The sequence below is a fragment of the Semicossyphus pulcher genome, unplaced genomic scaffold (genome assembly GCF_022749685.1).
Source record: "Semicossyphus pulcher isolate SPU_LCO1_2020_fin unplaced genomic scaffold, fSemPul1.0.p SCAF_18, whole genome shotgun sequence".
Classification (NCBI taxonomy): Eukaryota; Metazoa; Chordata; class Actinopteri; order Labriformes; family Labridae; genus Semicossyphus; species Semicossyphus pulcher.
In genome coordinates, this window is record NW_027211691.1 from 11,058,324 (window position 1) to 11,081,807 (window position 23,484).

General features: G+C 41.6%; 1 protein-coding gene across 2 annotated transcripts in view; it reads left to right on the plus strand.

Moving 5' to 3' along the window:
- The window catches only part of mllt10 (MLLT10 histone lysine methyltransferase DOT1L cofactor), a 47,079-nt gene that overhangs the window by 13,100 nt on the left and 10,495 nt on the right, over positions 1 to 23,484 (plus strand). For both annotated transcript variants that reach the window (XM_069667679.1, XM_069667680.1), the window contains exons 7-11: positions 9,739 to 9,837; positions 10,048 to 10,384; positions 11,184 to 11,402; positions 12,823 to 13,317; positions 19,701 to 19,864. In XM_069667679.1, coding sequence (XP_069523780.1) covers positions 9,739 to 9,837; positions 10,048 to 10,384; positions 11,184 to 11,402; positions 12,823 to 13,317; positions 19,701 to 19,864 — 1,314 coding nt within the window. The remainder of the gene's footprint in view (positions 1 to 9,738; positions 9,838 to 10,047; positions 10,385 to 11,183; positions 11,403 to 12,822; positions 13,318 to 19,700; positions 19,865 to 23,484) is intronic.

Below are 23,484 nucleotides of genomic sequence, written 5' to 3' on the forward strand. Positions count from 1 at the left end.
ATTGATCGTGTATGAATGGCTTTGGATGCTGGGGCATAATGTCATTAAGATGAGATTGTATGGATGACAGGAATGTACGAGAGGGGATCAATGATGAGGAGAGCAACGTTGTTAGCAGAGAGCGTTTCATAAAATACCACTTGATGGATGTTTACGGCATGTTAGCAACATATGGCATTTCACTAGCCAAATCTAATTTCAAACTTAGCTCATCTTTTTTTAGTCTGGACGACAGATACATTTCTCTTTGGCCAAGACTGTATATCTGTATTTCATGAGTGTAAATGCCCTCATTGATGCAGCAGCGTTACAAGTATCTTCTGTTACGGTGATCTGCAAACCTTGTTGCATACGTTTTTGTCACTACCTGTGCGTCCAATAGGGCTGCACGATATTTCGCTTAAAGGAGCAATTTGCCTCTGGAAAAAGCCACTGTCAGTCAAAGCTGGTGTTCTCTGTAATTGATAGAATTAGCAATAATATTTGAAATCGGCGCCACAGCTGTGGAGAAAGTTGTACAAACAGCGAGAGACGCTGGAGTGAAATACTACTGTTTTCCGGTCAAGGACATTGATCGCTGCAGGCAACAGCTCAGAGCGGTACAGAATCGGAAATACAGCGTGAATATACCGGTGGATCGTCTAACAAATCTTCAGGTCTACAGTCTACATTTCAAACCTGACGATCTCGAACGAGACGCAACATCGGAGGCGGGCGTCCTAGATTGAGGAAGTGTAGTTTAGCAAGCTCCCTGGCCTTCGCCAGAATGGCATTAGCTCCTCATATTAGCATGATAGGACTGAGGTTGAAAATCGGCAAACTGGCCGTTTAACAATCGCAATTGCGATGTGCACATGTGCAATAGTCACATCGCAGGTCGTGCGATAGTGAAGCAAATTATGTGAAACACGTCATGCTGTTGCTATATTGTTGCTAGGTGCAAAACGAAAACTCACCAGTTTCTTGTTTTCCATCACTAATCTACAAAAAAAGTCTGATATCACATTAGTGCAGCTTTTTAACAGAGCACAGAGTGAACTGACCGCTGTGCAACAGAGTCTGTGTGTCACCTGCCTGTCAACTGTAAACATGACGCTGCTGCGGACGCTCTGTTACGCAAGGTGGCTTAAACGTGAGAGTATTGCTGTTATCAGCTGCTCCTTGTCCCGGTGCTGGTTACCACTGTGGCTACATAAACGGACTGTCCATGGAGCGGACGTGCCGCGGATAGTTTTCTTTAAGTGGCTACACTTGCAGGGCACACACAGCGTGAGGTTCTGTGTGCCGACAGGAAGTAGGAGCCTGTGTGCTTTTGTTTTTACAAAACGTTACTGTCATGGAGCTGATCACGCTGATTAACGATTTCTTTCATTCATTCCTGGAATTGAAAGTGTGTTTTTGTAGTCATGAACAACATGGTATCACAGAAGTCCAGATTAAGACTTTTAAAGGGAATGGATTAACATGTGACAATTTGAGTATTTTTGTAAAGGTGCACAGTGAAACAGTTTCTGATCATAGATCTGTACTTTTGTAAAAACACATCCCTTTATTGAGACTGTAGTGTTTGGCCAAGTAGTTTAGACCAACGATAAAACACAACGTATGCATGTGTTCTGTTGGATTGTACTATTTGTGTTACTGATAGTTAATCTACACTTGAATTACTTTAATGGTTCTATTTAAAAGAAACACTTTTATTTTTACCAATAGAGCTATACTGTGTTTTTGTGTAAACACATACTGCCACCATTCATTTTCTACTTCTCTTTCTCAGTCGTGCCAACAAGCTCACTCCTTTATCCATCACTTTGATAATCAATGTCAAATGTTTTGACTGTTTTTGAATTTTGAGTTCGGTCAGCCTTTTTTTAAGCTTCAGTTTTTTTTTAGTTCTTATTTTCTTTGGACTTCATCCAGTAACTTGGAGTTCCTCTTTACCTTTTTTTAGCGAAGGAGCAGGGGCCGTGGTAGTAGGTCTCAAAGCTTAAGTGACTCTTCCTCTCAGTGTATGGATAGACCCCCAGACACGGACAAGAAGGTAAGACAGCCCTCAGATCTCTCTATGCCTCCTCCAACCACATGACTGTGACTCCACCAGAAACATACGCCCTCACTGTCACACGCTCACACTGTGGAGGGACAGGCAAACTGCTGATCAATAACCATTCTCAGTGGCTCATTTAATGGCTCTATAATGAGCATTTATGGAGACAGTCTTTGAACATAATGGCAGGAGATTGTTTAGGACAAGTGGAGACATATTCTTGTTTAAATTAACAAGTGGAATGGAAAAAAGGGAGCGTGCATTTTTGTTAATATCCTATCAAACCGTAGGCTATTGCATGTTTACAGCCACTTTTAAGTCAGTTAATTTAAGAAAATGAGATTTATGTTGTTTTCTAATGGATGGATGATGTTGAACGTAATGCATTTGGTCGTTTTAAATCAATATTTCCCTGAGAAAAAACCTATACGATAGATGCTTCTTGATTAGATGTACTGTCCTGACAGCTCCAACTCCAACACGTCCTTCACTTTTTACCTAACATCACAGAAGTCCTTAAAATGTCATGTCCAAGTGCCTGCTGATAAGGTAATTTATACATCCAATCCCAGCGGCATTTCCACTGCTTTATAACTCCCGGTATAAAACCTCCTCCTCCACCTCCACCCACCCGTTATCTAATTAATGCTACATTACTGTGACTTAATCAGCCACAGCTGTTAGCAGAACAAAGGGCCCGAACCTGCCCTGCTGTTAATTACAACATTTTTGTCAAAAACAGCATGTTTAAGTAGTCATGAACCTTTCTGAGACTTGAAACGTCATCTCAAGCTATTGAAGACTTGTATTATATTAGGTTAATTAACAGTTGTTTTAAGCAAACACATGGCTGTCCCTTTACAGTTGAGCTGGTCAGAGAGAGCGTACAGTTTTCTATCACTGTCAATGATTCTTCCCACCAAACTCTCCAACATGTGCCCTGTTCGGCCACCTCTTTGAGAATGCATCCATCCCCACTCACAGTAGCAATAACACACAAGTTTACACTAGGGATGCACGATATTGAATTTTTTGACGATATTTTCCAACCCTTTTTGCCGATTTCGATACGATATATTAGGCACATTTTTTTCCACCTAATTTCCGAGAACATAAAGTCTCTCCTGTAGTGGAATTGATATCATGCCTACTCTTATTGTAGTGGCCCACTGGCAGATTCTTGAGATGGGCGATTAAATTTGTAGTGTTGAATGAATGAGATTTGGCCCCTCCTTGCATGACCAATGCTGAGCACAACCTTGCTGTCTGTTTCGGGAACTTTCGGAGACTGCCACACCGCAGACTTCTTGCACCCTTCTTCACGCTTGACGGAAGAGGGCGCAGAGTTAATGTCGTAGCATTACGTCAAACTTTTGTATCGAGCATTTACACCGAATTAAAGCGTTTTATCGCCTGGAAAATATTGGCAGAAAAAGGACAGAGCCGATATGTCATCTTCAAGCCATAATCAGCAGATACCGATAACGTGCCGATAATATCGTGCATCCCTAGTTTACAGGATCTAAATACTGAGGTTTGTGTATGTAGTCAGCTTTATCGTGCACTGGTCACAAAATGCATTGCAGCAAACAAAGGACACTCATTAGATAAAAAAGAGCAGGGACAAGTACTCAGAGGTATAATAAGTAGGATATTTCCTTGTTTTTTGTCAACAACACATTCAAACTGTTCAACAGTCACCAGAAGCTCACTCTCTCGTACGAGAACACGCCCACCCCACCGAGCTAACATCGACAGCATCACGGTTACCTTTGTGCTAGCATGCTAACCACCGGTTAGCTTGCCCTACCTGGTTTGAGGCACCTACCTGTCCAACAGAAAGAAGGCAACTCTGCGTCGGTCTAAATGGGGCCCAGTTGCTAATTTGAACCACTCTCACCTATACGCTGTGATTGGCTCAGGAAACCACAACAGCGCCCCTCCTGAAAACGTCCCGTGCAAAGCAAAACAAGGGTCAAGGGTCTGCACACACACTCACCAACACACATGTATAGAGGCCCATAAGTGATGATTTGTATTATATTATATTTGTAAAAGTCTATATTTTATTTTTCTAGGAAAATCCTACTTGTTATACCTTTAACATACTCAGACATGTGAGCCAGAGCTTTGTGTGCACATATGTATGTGTGTGTGTGTGTGTGTGTGTGTGTGACAATATTTTAACCTTACAAAATTTGATCCAGACCACATCAGATAAAACAAAACGGAAACTTTCCCCGTTGCTTGACAAATGTGAATCAAAACAGACAAGGGTTAAAACTTTGGACGTCTCAATCAAGTTGAATGCCTACAGTTCTGCTCAGTCATCTCAAGTATGTTGCATCTGTCCATGGTATTTATGCTGCATAATGCAGCAGCACAGTGCATACTTTGTGTGCTGGTGGAACTAATTCTGTGTAGTAAAGTACGGTGGCCAACAAGCGCAAAGACGCTGCAGCGGCTTGAATGATTGGTTGCAAATTCAGAAACGCAGCCATTTAGAAAACACAAAAGAACAATGAGCAAAACGTGCTACACAAAACTTTATACGTCATCCTGGTGGTCCAAAATTCCCGTGTAAGTTAGATGTGTAAACACTTACACTCCCTCGTTGATAAGAGCTTCTAGACTGAGCAGAGTCTTTAGCTAAGCTATCTGTCCCATCAGAAAAACATTATCAGTAAAATTAAATATATTAAGAACCAATTTCACCAACATTAGAGCACTGAGTTATAAAGTTGTTTTCTTGCACTGTAGTCAGAAACCCTTTTTACATTGTGATTCCAGCACAGCGCTGTATTGAAGCTGCATGTGCCATTACACATTAAGCCAGGCAACGCAGGTGTAAATCTGCCATTGGTGAAGGGCTTCACGTACACACACAGCGCCGTTTTGTCTCTGTTACGTCTCTGTTACTACCTCCGATGCGGGCTTAGCGACGGGAAGAGAGGCCTGGCTCTCAGAAACCACCTTATTCTTCCCTTTCTTTTGTGATCAGATAAACTCTATCTCTCCCTGGTTGAAAATGATGCTGCTCCCCTCAGTGCTGGCCATAAAGGCCTGGAGAACATCTGTTGTGACTGAATATGCAGAGTTTTCTCTGCATTTGTTTTTGTTTTTTGGGGGTTTTCTTTTTTCTGAGTTTGCATAATTTCTGGATGTCGTCTGCTGCAATTTTTTTTTGCATGTTTCTGTTGTACTGGTTTTTGATTTTCGTTTGTTTTTTGAGTTGGCATTGTTTCTCAGTTGAGTTGCTGCCTGTTTTGCTTGTGGAAGTCATTAAATGTTTTAGGTGTTGTAGCACGTTTGCTCTTGTCGGCCACTGTAGGAGAGGGATATTTCAAATCTGCAATCGGGAAAAAATCCTGTATCAATAATTTTAACAAACATTAAAAATATAAGCTCTTATTTTTAGATTTATAAAAACCACAGCACACAGAGTATTACAAGTACATGTCACATTCAATTACAACTACCAACAGGTTGCTTATAGCTAATGTAGGACTTTTAAATAAGCTAAATGCTTGTACTTTTAGTACTGAAGTTTATAAATAATATAGTTATAATAAATACTGATGATGCACAATGCTCTATTATAAACGTAGTCATTTCAGATTGAGGAAGGAGGATGAATGGATGCATTACGACAGCTCGTCTCTGCCGTGCAGTCAGCTCAACTGTCCTGAAATCAGAGGAAGTCAGCTCCTTCCTCCAACCTGAATACATGCCTCACTAGCACTCAATGAAATGCTCCCATTCATATGAGATGTTGCATTTAATTTGAAATGGGTCCATGCCGACAACTCTGAAGAGATTTTGCTAGTGATGTCACGCAAATACAATTTTTTAATTTTATTTAAAAAAGCATTAAAAAACAATTTGGGATTTAGCTTAATTTATTAAGTAATTAGTCGCTTTCCCATCAAGAGTTTAGCATCTCGTGTCTCGATAATTTATCCGTCTATGTAGTTATTGTGTCAAACAATGCCAGCTCTCAGATGATGTGCATGTGTGTGTGGATTTGTGCACATATTATGCAGCCCTCCTGCTATAGCTCCTGTTAACGCTGCCTTATTTGCATCAGTTAGAGAACCCCCTTTCTCTCTCACTTACAATCACACATGCACACATACACACTCATACTCTCTCCATCCACATTCCAGGGTCAGAGATCAGTAGGCTCAGATGTGTGTGTGTCCACACATGCATTTGTTATGTGGTTTGGAGGCTCAGATGTATACCCACCTCATGTTAGACCCTGCAGCCAGACTACAGCAGGGGCTAAAAGATCCCCCACACCGGCCGCTTAGAAAAAGGCCTGCAGGAAACACTCACACACACACATGCACACACACATCCATACATACACAATGGCTGGTCAGAAATCCTGCAGGAAACTGCACGGGGGAATTCCTGCCAGGCCAGGGTGGATTATTTTCCCCCTTACTTCCTGTTCCTCTGTTTCCCCCCCCTGTCTTCCCCTCTCTGTGTCTGCAGCCTCTCATCTTCTTCCTGAGGCCATCGCGCTGACTTGTGAAGCATTTAGAATATGTGTTGTATCAAACTAACAGGCCATAATTCATCTTTGGATCGTTGGTGAAGGCATTTTAGATGTTGCACAACAAAGCTTAATTAATTTTAATTTGTTTTCTATTATATCACAACAAGCTTATGCAGATTTTGCTGTTTAAAGGACAGTTTGACACAATTAAATGGTCAATCAAAAGATTATTACAGTCAAAATTCAATGCATTTAATTTTAGTAACCAAATGCAAATATTGCACTGCCTGTGTACCAAGAGATTAAAGATAATAACCTTCTAGGACTGTAAAGAGGCCGTTTAAAGAAATAGTGTTCGTACCATTCAGCATGTGACATAGACAGAGAGGACGTCAGCCCTCTGTTGTATTCCTCATTGCTCGTGAGTTTGTTGATAAATAGTGGTGGCCCTCGTCCTCTGCCACCTCTTATATTTACCCCACGCAGTCTCAAAGAGCACTCGGACATGTCAAATGATCGGGCCGCTAATGGTCAGCACCGGAGAAAGAGGGGAAAGGACACGCTGAAAGGCTTTGTCTCTGCCTGTATAATCAATTGACCTGATTGATAAGGGTGTGTCAGGGTTACATTGTGTGTCTGTTATGTTTCCCACGCCCAGTGCTTCGGCTCCTTCTCTGTGTGTGTGTGTGTGTGTGTGTGTGTGTGTTATCCGACCCTCTCAGCTCAGGCTCTGTCCATCAACACCTTCCTCAGGAATGTTAATGAAAAACAACAAGGGAATCCCAGAGAGTTTACCTCTCTGCTTCTCTCCTTTGCTCCAGCATCATGTCTTCTTCTTGTTGCAGTAGATGCTCTCACAGTTTACCCTCTCCTCACCTTATGCTTTGTTTCTCTCAGGTTATCTGCTTTCTGTAACCAGTTTGCAGGGCGGGCACAATTGTTAAAAGTTGGTGTAAAGAGTTAGTTGATAAGTCGACTAACTGATTATTGGGGCTGCTTCCTTATGAGTAGCTTGTGGTAGTGGGTTGCACAGTCCCGGTGTCTGCGCAGGCAGCGCATCAGCTTCAGCACTGCTGCTGTTAGCCCTCTCTCTTTACACTGAGTTTGCCTTTGATAATGCCCAAAGATAATATAGTGTTTAATTTTATTTCGATATGAATTTTATTATATTTATTTCAGAGAGAAATCTGAAACTCTTTCATGTCTGTGTCATACTCTACAGATGTAGCATTGAAACTATACTTGAAAATTGTAATACAAGTGATATTATGTCAATATTTAATTTCACAGTTTTTGAGGAGAGCCGTTCATGAAAAGAATATGCTGCCACTGCAGCAGCACGTAAGCCTGTTGCTCTAACCTGTTAACATGGGCGCCAGAATGAAATGCAAGACATACCTTAAATAAAATGAGATTTTGTCCGCCCAATCACATCATTGTCTTTTTAAACAGAGCAAAGCAAACACATCCAAATTTGCCAACAATTTTTATACACGTGTACCTGATTTAACTGTTAAAAAATAAGACGAAAAAGTATCTTGTTTGAGCCTTATAGATGTGGAACTTTATTGATTGATTTTTTCAGATTTATATTGCTATACGTTGATTATCTTGTGTGACAAAGCAAGAAATTTCACTTTATTGGGCCCTGGGATAAAACTTTTATTTATATATTTATTTTTATAAATGCAGTTTTCTGTTTTAATAGGCCCAAATGTTACTTAAATAATAAATGAAAAGTACGCTGAGGGTTAAACCCCCTTTAACAAACGTGTATCTGCCAGCAGGCTTAAATAGGAAATTCATGCTGTGCAGCCAAACGTTGCGTATGTAGTAGTAGTGACTCACAGGACACTACTTGAAACTATAGTGGGGATCCAAAGGTAAAAAATATGTCAGCTTTTTAGGGGAAGTGTGCACAAAATGATGCATAAATAATCTATTATATTTGCATTTGTTCAAATAAATAAAAATAAAGTCACTGTTTCAATATTTCAGGGAACCTGGAGGAAGTGAAACTGTATACAGAAACTGTCCGCGTGTGACATAAGATCATTTTTACAACTTCAAAGCTACTTAGATAAAAAAAAAGGAAAAAAATAACGCTTGCCGCAGCAGTCGTTCCGAGTTACACACACGCACACACGCTGCAACATTTGTGTCTCAACCCGAAAGCGTTAGCATTAGCGGAAGCCGACGTGCAGAGAGGTTACAGCGGAGCTGCTATCTCCTGATTTGGCTGATGATGTCTGTTAACTGCCACTCGTAGAGGAAGTCTGGCTAAACTGTCACCCGCCTCAAGGCAGTCGCTCCTCCACGAGACCCCGAGGGGAGAAAAGGGGGGGAGGGGTGGTTTCTGGTGTTTCAGAGTTTTCAAGACACCGAGCATTACAAGCATGTTGAGTCCCATGTCGTCTCTCAGAATCGCTGCATATTTTCACCACCTATCTTTGTGAGTGTGTGCAGATGTGTGCTTGTGATACATGTAATTGTCCATGTTAAACTGTGTGTGTGTGTGTGTGGGAGTGAACGTGCACCTGTCTGGTTGTACGCACGTGCAAAAAAGTCAGGGTGCGGGGCCGTGCATGTGAGGTGTAAATGCGCTGGCACCAAGTCACCACCTCGGGGGTGCGAGAGGAGGGTGGCGGCGCGTGTGATAGCCGGGGTGTAAATTGAGCTGTGATCGTCCAAGAAGCAGGATATGATTGGATGAAACACTGAGACCTTGTGCGCTTCAGCGCGAGGCACTTAGACACACTCTGCTTTAAACTGAAGCATGCTGAATTCCTGTCTCCTCCTGCCCGTTTTTATCTCTCCTCCATCACTCTCTTTGTGTTTGTGGATCTCTGAGCTTTCATCTCCTACTGAGCCTTTGAAATGTAATGCTCTTTCTTTTTATCTCTCCTTCTGTCTGCCACACACATCCTCCCTCTTGTGTGCTTATTTCCTTACAACTGATACCCTAGTTTGTTTTATTTTTGCAGTTTCTTTAGCTATTACCTTTCACAGAACACTTGCGTATGTGGTCCAGTATGTTCCTAAAGAGCAGAGGGCTATAAAATAATGGGTGCAGGAGGTCTGTTTTTCTTTCTCTGTCTGTCTCTGTTTCAGTTTTCCCTGTATCATGTCTAAAGCAGCTTCACCCATCTGTTTCTCTTTTTTTCCCCCCTCTTTTCTCCATGCTCAGAAACACAAGGAGCGGGACAGGCACAAACCGAAACACAAGAAGACCTCAATGGACATGTCTCCCTCCCTCGTCCTCCCAAACATCATGGTCCCAGAGAAGGTGAGTGCACTCCTCCGCTCCTCACTGCTTTGTTTTTCTAACTTGTGTTTGGGCTTGATTACCTTGATTAACCTTTGTTGCACTTCACACACATCCTGCCCTCCTAACTGTCTCTTATTTGGCTCCTCCTTTCTCGAGCGGAATCGTCTTGATAATTTTATTTCCCCTCCAACCTTTATTTTTTTCTTCCTCCCTTTTTAATTCCTCCAGACCTACAACAGCAGCAGCACAGGAGGAGGCGTCCCCTCTCTGCCGGCCTCCACGCAGAAGCGGCTGGACGACGGCAGCGCCCGCTTCACCAACGCCAACTTCCAGGAAGTGTCGTCCGCTCACTCCGGCGGCAGCTCCAAAGAGGGCCTGGCCGCGGACGCCGGGAAGGTGGCGACCGAGGCGAAGAACAAGAAGAACAGCGGCGCGAGTCACGTGGTGGGACAGAGGGGCGGCCGCAAGTCTCTCACCTCCTCAGGGAAACCCCTCCCCTCCGCCGTGGTCACCATGGCAACTTCTTCCACATCTGCCTCTGCTTCCACTGGGCCGTTCCACCAAGGTGAATTGATAGCTGCTAATGGTGCTGTATGTAAATTTCCACACAACTGGGGTTTACCCTGCTGTTAGAGAAATGGAAACGCACTGCTCGCCCCTCCCGCTTAAAAAGTGCAATTTCAGCAGAATATAAATGACATCAGGATTATTAAAACCCAAATAAGACCCTGATGTTTAATGTGTGTGTGTATAAGTGTGTGTGCTGTGTCACTTTCTGGATTTTGCCCAGACACCAGACTTTTGTGTGTGGCCGTGATAACAGTGTTTCGTCTTGGCTGGCCTCTGGCTCCTGTAATCGGGGGCTCTGTCTGGGAAAAGACCAACACACACACACACACACACACACACACACACACACACACACAAAGAAAGACAGAACATGCAGGGAGGTCAGGACCTGAAAGGAGCTGGCGCTCACACTGAGCTCCTGTGTTTTGTACTATCAGAACCTTGAAGCCCTTGTCAGGTGGGTTTGTGTGTATGTGTGTGTGTGTGTTGAGAATCCCTCCATTCGTGTGCTGTCAGGGCAGTTTGTGTGTTAGATGGGAGGACTAGATGATGAGGGAGGACTGACTACACGGCTGATAGAGTGCAGAAGAGCAGATAAAATGCGTATTTTATCTGTTTTCTGCTGCTCCCATGATGATGGAAAGAAGAGCTGTCTGGAAACTTCCAGCTGTAAAGTCTTGTTCCCACTGCCCCTTTCCTCCTCCTGCTCTCACGCTTGTTTTTTGCGTCATCATCTCACTTGTTCCTTTTTCCTGTTATTATCTCTAATTTCCACCTGTCTTTCGTTCTTGCAGGGCTCCTGTTGACCAGTGCGAGCAAGACGCCCTCAGCTTCTTCCTCCTCGGACTTCTTAAGTTTCTCAGATCCGTCGTTGCGTCCCGGGGGCGGGACTACCTTCTCCTCCCCGCCGTCTTTCAGCAGCTGCCTTGTTAAGCCGAGCTCAGAGGGCGGAGCTTCAGAGGGGACCACAACCCTTTTTGGTTCTCTTATGTCCACCACTGCGGCATCTGCAGGTACCAGACGACTCTGGTCACTTATTATTTAAAACTCTTATTACTAGTGATGTCATGGGTCACTTTAAGCCCATAAAGACTTTGTCAGATGCTGTAAAGGAAAAAAATGTTTTTAAGGCAAATAGGTGAAAAGAAATTAAAGTTTAAATCGTATTTTTAGTGCCATGTTTAGCGTGATTGCGTAACAGGTTGAAGTGTGAAAGGGCCACTCCACTAATGTTTAACGTCAAACAATAAAATGTCACATTACAATGTGACATTTTTAAAAAAGTCGCCTCTGAAATGGGCCGTTCAGAACAGCCGCAGGTTTCTACGTAGAACCTTGCTTTTGCTGAAATGGACCAATCGTCATTCACCGTCATTCACCTCAGGCTGCCTTCTTGCTCTGCCTTGTAGTCAAGTCGTTGTCAATATTTCAGCTTACCATTCTGATACCTCCTGATGATTCTGGCTCTGTACATATAAGGTTGAATAACCGATCCTAGAGCGGCCATGTTTTCTACAACTTTAGAGTGACTGTGTAGTGCGGCTGCTCTCCCACGTGGGATCGCACACATGGGGGAGGGGCTATGCGGTCACTTCAAATACTGTCAGCCAATCGTGGCTAAGGTCTGACCTTTGAATGGCAAAACAGCTTGTTTGCTTCAGGAGGAAGGAGAGGCTCAAAAAAATAATTAAACTAAAATATGTATACGCTTTTCAAAACGGAACAAACTTTACCAACGTGATTCAAAAACACATTAGAATAATAGAAAATTGTGTATGTATGTAAAGACTTATAAAGGTCCTTCAACATGGTTCTTCACTGCATTACAAGCTGCAAGTGAGAAGTTTAAAAGACGCTCGTTTACACCAGGAAGAGGAGTTTGACAAAGGACAGTAATCAGGTTGCATTATGGGAAGTGTAGCTTCCAGTGTTTTATGAGCTTGACCCACTTTTGGGAACAAAATTATATATAGATTTATGAACCTCTGCTGTGTCTGTTTTGGATCCTTAAATTGAGACTTCTTTACTGAAGCAAAATATCAAATCACTGCAGGACTGTTTTTAGTCACTTTGTAGCCAAAATGAGAAATATTCTCTGGTTTCAGTTTCTGAGATGACAATATTTGCCTGTTTTCTCAGTATTGTAGTAAAAAGAATATCTCTAGGCTTTCGGTTGGACAAAAAAAGCTCTTTAGGTTTGTCAGACATGTTTTTAGGCTAAACAACTAACAGATTAACTGAGCAAGGAATCACAATTATGTAATTATTACACAAATTATTAGTTGCAGGCATAATTTTAATGAGAACTGCTGACACAGAAAATGCTTTAAAGTAGGTTCTTTGAAGGATTTCAGGCTGACAAACCCAAACAAAACACCGAGAGACCGCAGGCTTTGCACTTAAATATTCACTTCTGCTTTCTTATCATTTCAGTGGGCGGGAAGCTCTATGAGAATTCCCACAGTCACACAGCGAGCGAGACGACAAGCCTCAGTGGGTCCGCTGGCTACAAACGGCCCCAACCCTCCAGCTCAGCGCCGGGGATCGGAGGAGCCGCCGCGGGAGGAGGGGAGGACGGGGTGAAGAAGAAAAAGAAGGGCAACTGGCGAAACAGATTTGGACCTTGCTTCAGCACGGATGTAAAGCCTTTGGAGCCAGCTCCCTCCCTGACTCTCCCCGCCTCCTCCACGGCCAACACCCCCTCCTCCTCCTCCTCCTCCACCGCCTCCCCTTCCTCCTCCACATCCTCGACGCTCTCAGGCCGGCCGGGCTTGGTTTCCAGCAGTGGATTAGGGATGGGGGTGGGGGGAGCAGGAGGAGAGAGGGGGCTGGGGGTCATGGGTGTCAGCGGTGGGATTCAGAAGTCCCCGTCGCTCCTCAGGAATGGGAGTCTGCAAAGCAACAGCGGCTCCACGAGCGCCGGGCCAGGTGAGGAGGAAGCATGTAACACACAAAACACAACAATGGTGTCACAGATCTCACAGCGAGACTCCCCACGTTTGTCACTTTAGCTGCTTTAGGAAATGATCCTCAGAATATCGCTGAGCAAATAACAAGAGACATGAAATTGTTGTTGGCAGCTTAAACGAGAAAACAGGCTGTTTAATTCAAGATTTAGTTAAACAAACAAGTTGTGTCCCATCGTGCTTCCCGTAGCGATGGAAAAGATTAAAGGGAAGCGGCTCATGTGTGGCTTTGTTGCAGCAGGTTTTGTTCTTAACGCTCGGCTCCTGACTTGTGGAGCTCTCCTGCCATTCACCACGTGTTTGAGGATCGCCTCTGTGCAGCAAAGTATTAACATTACCAATCACAAATGGCGAGGATTTGACACACCTTTGTAATTGGCTCCCTGTGTGTGTGCATGCATGTGTATGTGAGGCAGAGTGCGGGTCCATGTGCTATTTGCTCACACACGTGGAAGCGGTCTGTATGTTTTTTTTTTTTTTTTCATCGTGTTCAGTTGCTTGGCAACTGTCTTTATGCTTTGGAGTTCCCCTCTGCTGATGGAAATGGCTCATACAGCCCCCACACATCCCACAGCTCCCCTTTCTTGCAGAATTACCACCCTTTTGTTTCTCTCTGCTGCCGCTCAGCTGCTCTCTCTTACCTGCTCGCTCCTCAGAACCTCGTCTCACCTGTTGATGCTTTAGCTGAAGGTGTGCGTGTGTTTGCATAGTCCTAAGTTATAGGGTAAATTAAGGGAATAAATGCTCTTATCAGAGAAGTATATATTACTGATAATTATGATCAGCTGATTTGATCCTGATCGCAGATTTGTTCCGTTTCTTATCGTTTTTAAAGACTGTTACGTAACAGACCCACGTTTCTCTGTTTAGTGATGTTTGGTGGTTTGTAATTTTTATTATAAATGCAATTTATTAACTTTATTTTCAAAATAACTCAATACATGCAGACAGCACACTGATCTTAATCTTAATAATCTTTTAACCTTCAAAATGTATGATAATTATCATAAAAATCCCACCCAGTGTCACGCTGATTGGATTGAAGCATTTATAGAATACAATATATTAGTAGGTCCTAATTTGTTGGTTTTCCTGAAAGCAGTAAAATTAATAAAGTATGAAAAATGTTGTGATTGCAAAGCGAGTCTGTAACATTACACTGAACATTTGCTGCTTGTTAATACTAAGACAATATTCAAATATATATAGGGAGGATAAGATAGAACTTTATTAATCCCAAAGGAAATTATAGCGCCAGGTGGCTCTAAAAATACAGCACAAATTAGAGAAACTGCATAAAACAACTCAAATATAAGTGAAAATATTAAGTGTAAAGTGTACTGGTTAATAAGAAAGATTATATTGCTCCTGATACCGCGTGAATAAAAGACAACAAGAAGCGACTCTAGCAGGCTGCCGCCCGGGACCACACCTACAGATGAATGAATGAAAAATATAACATACATTAAGTTTACTATCTGTAATCATTTATATATATACACAAAGTACAAACTTAAACTTAAACCAATCACAGGTTGCTGTTCTCTTTCTCCGCTTGCATGTGCGTTCATGTGAGCAGATTATATTATAGCTGCAGTTTGGCTTTATGCCAGAGATCTCATAAATGCATCATTAGCTAATATTTAACGGGCTGAACTGTGAATTAACAGACATTTCCTTTCAAGCACAAGTTGTGCCATGCATAAATCTGATCTCCAGTCATGCTCTCAAAGGTGTGTTTAGCGCTTGTTTTATATCTTTGTAGCTCTGAGCCTCAGTCGGTGATTCAGACCTGAGTTCTGCGGCTGTTTGCGTTCTGAATATTTTGCACTGGTGGTGGTTTAGAAGAATTTGGTTTATGATTCAGTTTTTTGGTGCTTTTCCCTACAGCAGTGCCGGCTTTCTGACTACATGCTGGTGAAAGCAGATAGGGAAAATAAAACTGTGTCTATGTCTGTGCATTATATATATGTGTGTGTGTGTGTGTGTGTGAGTGTGTGAACCGCGTCGTCTTCTTCCTACTGTAAATATTTAGCCGAGGGTTAATGCAGGGCAGTAATGGGGAGGATCTTGGCGTTTATACCCCCTCCTCCTCCTCCATCCTGTCGGCTGACTCCACCGTGCTGATGGATAGATAGTTAGCCTGATAGATATGTGTGTGTGTGTGTGTGTGTGTGTGTGTGTGTGTGTGTGAGAGAGAGGCAGGGGGTTAGATTTTGGTTAGGTTAATGTTTGACGGCAGGGACTGACGGGACGGACGAGCTGGAAGAGCGCTGTAGGTTTTGTTTGTGGGGGAGGAGAGATGTTGGTGGACATGAATTTATTCAAGCATGTGTGTGTGTGTGTGTGTATGTGTGTGTGTGTGTGTGTGTGTGTGTGTGTGTGTGTGTGTTTGTATAAAAGACTAAGAAAGGGAAACACAAGGTGCTTATTAGGGTTTATTTCTGTAATAATTAGCTTATTTATGTGATGCTTTTTAAATGTTCTTTTAAGCTCTAATCTTTTTTTCTTTATCCCAGTGAAATCATAATTATCAGCTTGGAAGCAACGAGAAACACGTGAGGGGAAGTTGTGAAAACCAGGGAAATTTTATTTGGATTTAAATTAAGCTTGGAACACAAGAGCTTTCTCCCTTTCTATCTTATTAGTTAAGTGTGTTGAAAACACGTTTTTTTTCTGCAATAGAAGAAATAATTTGCTGATTCATCAATTTTTTTAAACAGTATTTTTAAAAAGATATTTTTTCCCCTTTTTTTAATCTAATATTTAGTTTCATAATTTCTATTTTATGCCACTAAGTTTTAATCACTAATTGCAATAATGTGTGAGCGGTGCTGTGGTGGATTATAGAGGGGAGGAGATTCATCCAAAACAAAGGTTAATAAACAATTGAAGCTGAGGAAAAACAACACGCACGCACGCACACACACACACACACACACACACACATCTAAAAATTGGAAACAAAAAAATTCAACATGACAGCTCTTTCATGTTCAATAGAAAATATGTGTCTTTGTTCTTCTGCAGTAAACCGTGCCAAATCCGTACACCATAAAAATATATTTTTGGATTAATTTAAAGCAGATTGAAACATGACGCCTCATAACTGCAGACACTGTTGAATCCAAACTGTTGCTGATCCTGCAGCTGATAGGACTTTATCAGTCTGTTGCAAACCTACATACGTTTTCTGATGCATGCCTACAGACGAGCACACGCATGCAGACATGGACGAGCTTACACACACACACACACGTTTACATTGGCTGCCCTCTGTGTGGCTCTGTTCCCTCTACACATTGCTGTGGTTAAATACACTTCTGTTTGTCTTTGATGGTAGAAACTTCTCAGAATAACGGATGTCTTTCTGTTGCCATGATGGTACTCAGAGTTTGTCTGCACTTCCTTTTTTAAACTATGATTAAATGCTGTTTAAGAAATGAAGCAACAGGGCGCCTATAGTGAGCATCAGCCCGCTGCTAAGATAGAAGTTTCCTTCTAAAACCAAATACACACTTTTATACTAATTCATCTGTTAAATGATAGTGTATGATGCCATCCGGTTGGTTTTTACATTAGACTTAACTCTTTCTAAACGGACTACATAGATTTCCTACGGAGATAAAACCAGCTTGAACTAATCAAGGTGGATGTTTCTGAAGCTTACAGAGCAGACGTACCGAGCAGGAAGGGAAAAGGAACAGGAAGGTCGAGCGATGGAGGCAAATGTGCTTCAGGGGCTTAATGTTATTGATCACATGGATAGGGTATAAGTTTTACAGTCCCGGGCTTGTGTGTTAGAGGTGTGTGTTTGCTTTTTGTCTTCTTTTGCTATCCAGGAGGAATTTTTAATTCGCATAAATAAACTGTTGGTTTAAATAACAATCTTTGCTACATTTGATTGTTCTCACCAGAGTGGGCGGCACTTTCAAAATAAAAGTCTGTCAGCAACAATGAAAAAAAAAAGCCCTGTTATTGACATGACTATTAACTTTTATTATCTATGTTATTTTAAATATTTATTTTACAGTTAGTTAAGCATTGAAGAGTTTTGCTTTTGAGCATGTAAGCCAGTTTTTCAGTTCAGACCTGAGAATCAACAGAATTGGAGCAAGACAGTTTTCAGCTTAAAGTGGAAATATATCAAATAAATGTGTGGCAGAAATATATAACAGTTATACTATAAAACATATACACACATCTGTTTATAAATTGCTATAACTGTGTTACTTCAACTGTCATTTCCTGCTTGTTTAATCAGAAAGACACAAGCTGTTCATGAAAATATATGAGAACATATAGTTTGTAATTCAGGCGTTCCGAATGTTACAGAACAAATGCAGCTTATATTAACTATAATTCAAAACAGTATAAAATATCGGAACATTTTAAAAACCCTCTCTATTCCTGTATAACACAGTAAATATGAAGTAAAATGTATCTGTGTTTTTCCCCTGTTACTCGCACTCTTTCTGCGCCCTCCTTTGTGTGCAGCTCCTTCCATCATGTCACGAGCTAAACTCTGATAAACTGTTGGTTTGGCCTCTAATCCAGCTGCTGAAAATCTCGCAGCAGCTCGTGCCCCCTGAGTCACGGCAGCTCTGCTTTGGGTATCAATTTTTCTGGTGCATATTACAAAGCGTTATAAATAGTATGTAGGGCCATGTAGTGCTCCTATCTCTCTCTCTCTCGCTCGCTCTCCCTCTCTCTCTCTCCCTCCACCCCTCCCCTCCTGGCACAAAGATCTCTTGTTCCCCCAGTGAATGTGTGCTGCCCTGAGCCATTCAGGCTTTTGTGGGGCTGAGGGGCCCTCCACCCCTCCTCCTCCTCTGCTGGGGTCAAAGGGGGGCAGGGGCAGGGCTTATCCCTGGTTAGTGGGCGAGCAACGGGGTGTGTGAGGGGAGGGAGGAGGGGAGAGAGAGCTAAGAGATAAGAGAATGGAGCATGCGTATGGCTGTGTGGAAATGGAGCGATATGTTTGCGTTGGTGATTTATGACAAATGTTTCTCTTTCTATATAACATTTTAATTATTTTAAATAAGATGAATTAAATTATTTTTTCCTCCTGACTTTTCAGAAAGTTACAAACGCTTCTGTCCCAATTAGTAAAACATTAATGTGACTATTTTTTATAGTTGTAGCTTATAATATTTATTTTATTGAATCATATTTTATTTCCCATCATGAAGAAACCAAATTACTCAAACATATACTAAGGCAGGAAAATGACCTGAATCAAGCTTTACATCAGATTTATTAATCATGCATTAAATTGGTTTAAGCTGACGGATACACACCTTGTTTCAAACTTGAAATATTTATCCCTCTTTATGATTGGTCTATATCTATTTATGAAGTTCTTATATATATAATTTGATTTCTCATAGATGTGAAAAGACCCAGGAAAAAAACAGGCAATGGAGAAATACAGCTGTAGTTCTCATTTTTTTAATTAAAATTATGACGAGAATATTGCATGAAGCAACAATAATGCTTTCTTAAATTTAACGTATTTTTCATAAATGTATAACAAACTTTGAATTAATAAAATCCCACCAAAACAAGACACATTTTGCCGCTAAAATGTCAACAGCCAGAACAACAGATTGTAGCTACACTGGTCCGTGAAATGAAGGCCATTGACAAAGATATGAACTTTAACTCTGTCATTTTAAAGTCTCTCATTCATTAACAGGTTCGGACAGGTTAGCACAACAGAAATGTGCTGAAAACAAATAAAATTACTACAACTGTCTCACGTTGTCCGTGAAAAAGCATATTAACAAACATTATGCACAAGTATGTAACAAATGAGAGACAGTTCACCATGTGCGCCTCTTAGACCACGTGTAGAGTAAGGTTATTTTGGGGTTGTTTGCTTTCCCCTGCTGCCGTGTTGGTTCTGACCCATATTACCACGGGGTAAACTAAACACTGGTCATGTGACCCGTAACACCATATATCAAAATAAAAGCTTACATAAACATTGTTTTATGGTGGTATTTCTTCTAGTTTTTGTCAGTTTCCCTTTTTAACATCTTCAAAATCATTTTTAAAGGTGCATGAACTCAATTTTCATGACTTATGAACATAAAATAAACAACTCAATGTTATATGTCTCTGACACATGTAGCTAATTACATTAACAATTAAAGTGGCCCAGTAAGCCGTGACAGTGATTCAGCGTGCACACTATCTACTATCTACTACTAAGTTAAAACGGCTAAATAAAATTCAGTCTTTGTTTATTTGATATTTTTTTAAATGTTCAAAAAGTGTCTAAAATAGTTTTTCTTTCAATGTATTAAATATTAACGTCTGTCGTCTCTGCTTTCTCCACAGGTGTTTTCTCTTGTCCTGATGGGTCATCGTCAGGGACAGGAGCTGCTGTCGCCGTGGGCGGAGCCACCTCTGAGTTGTCACAGCAACAGCAGCCCACACCTTCCCTAGCCCCTCCCTCTCCGTTCACGGCCACCGCGCCACTAACCAGCACGGCCTCCACGCACGTGAGTCTAAACACAAAAACATGAAAATCATTCATTAAACACACACACTCTCCTTCAGCCACACACACACACACACACACACACTCTCCTGCTTCATTCATACCTCTCTGCTTCTATCAATTCACACACATCTCCTGCATCTTTGAGCTGAAGTGCAGATAAACTGTGGGAACACAAATAAACCACTAATTAAACGTCTTCCGCACCAAATCTCTCAGCACTATTATTAATCCACTACATGTTAATTATGTGTGAAATGTGTGCGTCCTGACCTTGCGTGGGTTGTTTTCTCAGCGAGCTGTTCTTATGTACACCTGTAGAGGATTCTCCTGCTTTATTAGATGCGCAAAAATATGTCGTTTTAATTGAACATTTAATTGAAACACGTGGGATTCTCCAGCCTAATTTAATAACCATTGACCTTAGTGAGCATGGTCTATGTTTATGTCTTGGATTTATTGATAAATTAATACATATTTATGACTGTACATTTGCAGGAATGCGTAGCTGTATAATCAGGAAGATAACCGTTGGAAAAATAGTAATTGTGTCTCCAATTTAAGGAAATTCTTTAAGCAAAATCTCTGATCTTACACTTATACGTATTATTTCCTCGTGCCTTTTATGTCGAGAACCGTGAAAAAAGTCTCTTGTGGGGAATGCTGGGAAATGCAGTCATTCACTATGCATTAGGTCAAAAAGTGGATCAAAAATCCTTCATGCATATTTCAGGAAAAATTCCTCCTCTGGGATCCGTTTAAAATGTTTTTTATGGACAATTTAATCATTAAAACTGTGTTTAATTTTAAAGCGATTACCACTTAACTCTCCGAGGTTGGAGCAGTTTTTTCAGCAGGTTTATCCTAATTTAATCTTCATAGCAGACTGAGTTTTTGCTTTTCTTCCAAATGTTTTCGACGCGTTCTGTTGCCCTAAATATGCCGCGGCATTGACTCTAATTCGATCAGTCCAACCCCTCCACTAATCACTGCCGCTCATCACACAATAAGAAACTCATCTTCAATCGCTGACCCCAGTGTCCGTCTTTTAAAACCCTCCCCAAAGAACCCCGCTCTGTCTCTGTCCACCCAGCTCCACTTACCACCTCTCCCTCTCTCTTTTTCTCACACACACTTTCTCTCACCCTCGACCTTCCTCCTCTCTGTCCCCATCCATTTCTCTTTTTCTCCCTCCGTTGTCCTGTGATGTAATGACATCTGACAAGCACCACAGTAGGGATGGAGGGATAGATGGAGGGAGGGAGGGATCAGGCCAATGTGTGTGTGTGTGTGTGTGTGTGTGTGTTGTTGGTGTGTGTGAGTGAGTGGGGTGAGGTGGGGTAGGGTGTGTGGGGGGGGCTGGGGAGCCTGGCCTTCATCTCGCCCGCTCTTCTCTGTGTTCGGCACATATTATAGAGGACGGGAGGCCCAGGGAAGCACAGGATATCACGGCTGTTTGCAGCATGTATAGATGCGTTTAGGCTGTGGCTGTGTGCGTTTGTATATTTGTGTGTGAGCGAAGGGAAATGGACAGAGAGAGAGCAGAAGAAAAGCCAGCGCGAGGAAGACTTTAATAGAGAAAGAAAGATTTTTTTTTTCCTCCTCCAGATTGTTAAAACCATGTGTGTTGGTTTGTAGAGTGTGATGCACGGCTTTGGGCATCTGGGACTAACACACACACGCACAAAAACACACACGTTTAGAATGGAGGCTGCAGAAATTACGCAACTAAAGAAGGACGCCAACAACAGGCTTCCCTCCGTGTGTGTGTGTGTGTGTGAGAAAGAGAGAGAGAGAGTGTGTGAGTGTGTGAGTGACAGAGACCATTTACTATTTTCGGTCCGCTAAGAGACTCCCGGCCTACTGTTATTGGCTATCAGCCCAGGACAGAGAAAGGGAGCGCGAGAGAGACTTTGAATGAAAAATGAATGAAAATGAAAAATGAATGTTGATGGGAAAAGGGGGCAGGATTATGCCGCTGAGGGGAGGAGGAAGAGGGGAAGGCGGGTTAGAAAGAAATCTTAAGTCATTTTGGTGAAGGGGGAAAGGGGACGGACGAAACACGTTCTTTCTATGAATGTTACATTTAATTGGAGTGGGAATTTCCACGATGTGTTACAGGTTTTATTATTTTAGACAAACCACATGATGATTTTGTAATCGGAGATTGTTGCTCTGTAGTTTTATTTTCCCATGATGCACCATGAATTTCAGCAGGAAGAGAAGTATTTGAACGTGCACGTGCAATATATGTCACCTCATGCTTTCCAGCTTGACCATGTTAACTGTAGCAGAACAGATTCCAGTGACTTAACATAAGTTTTTCAGGCGTCATATGTTTCACTCGTGGCTTTTTATTTCTACAGTCGGCCATTTTCTTCCTGCTTCCCCTCCTGATGCTCCACCCTCGCTCTCCTCCCTCTCTAACCCCACCCTTCACTCCGCAATCCTTATTTGGGAAATGCCTTAATTGGATTAAACTCTATGCATCAGAAACACTTTGTCAGCATGTCAGCGTACTGTCGGGGTGTCGACGCACCCTGAGCCCTCATGTGTATGCATGTGTGTAACAGAATAATGAGCTGCGGGTCCATAATACATACTGGATGTAAAATGATGGTAACATGTTGTCAGATCCATATTCAGATGTGTTTGTTCTTCTTCACTGGGAATAAATAATGTAGTGATGCTTTGTGACAAAGACAAACCAAAATTAGAGACCAAATTTAGCAAATGTATTCTCCGCCTCTGACTCATTAATGTATTATAACATGTTATTGTTACGTCCAACAAAAGTGTCATACAAAGAAAGTCAGAATCATGTTTATTGCCAAGTTGGTTTAAGGAATTTGACTTGGTGTTTAGGTGCAGAACAATTAATGCAGAAGTAGAATAAAAGGTAAAAAGCTATTTAACAGTGGCACTCCTGCTGTCCATGAACTTAAGTAGAATAAGATATTAAAAAAGCAATATAATACAAACTATGTACAACAGATGTGCAGGTTGGTGCAAGATGATGGTAGTGCAAATGTTTAACAGTATAAAATTAAAAACAGTGCGATGTAAACATACAGCATGTAGTCCAGTGTGCGTTAATGTAGCGCATAAATCTGAATTAAAGACTTAACATTAATGTGATGATAAAAGTCTACACACAAGGACACACCTGTGACCTGCCACGTGCGTTTTAGTATCAATTCACCAACTGCAGATTTCCAACATGTTGGAAAGATACAAAGATACGTTAAGAATCAATTGATTTATTTCTACATTGTTTATTTGATAGGGACACAACACACACATTAACACTGGTATAAAAGTGTTAACCTGCCAGAATATGCAAGAATGCTAATTAGCATCCGTGGTCCCTAGCTAAAACAAGAGAAAAAAATTACAATTGTAATTGTAATATTGTTTCTACTCCATTTTAACTTTTTAAATCTAATTAATTTGTGTTTTGCTCTTTTTGGACTAAAACAAATAATGTTTATTTTGTGATATTTTATAAACTAAATTGTTAATGATTAATCACTCAAAATAATTGCCTAATAAATCTATAAGGAATATGAATCAATCAAATAATACTAAATGTAAATAAGCCCAAATTGTCCCCATAAAACA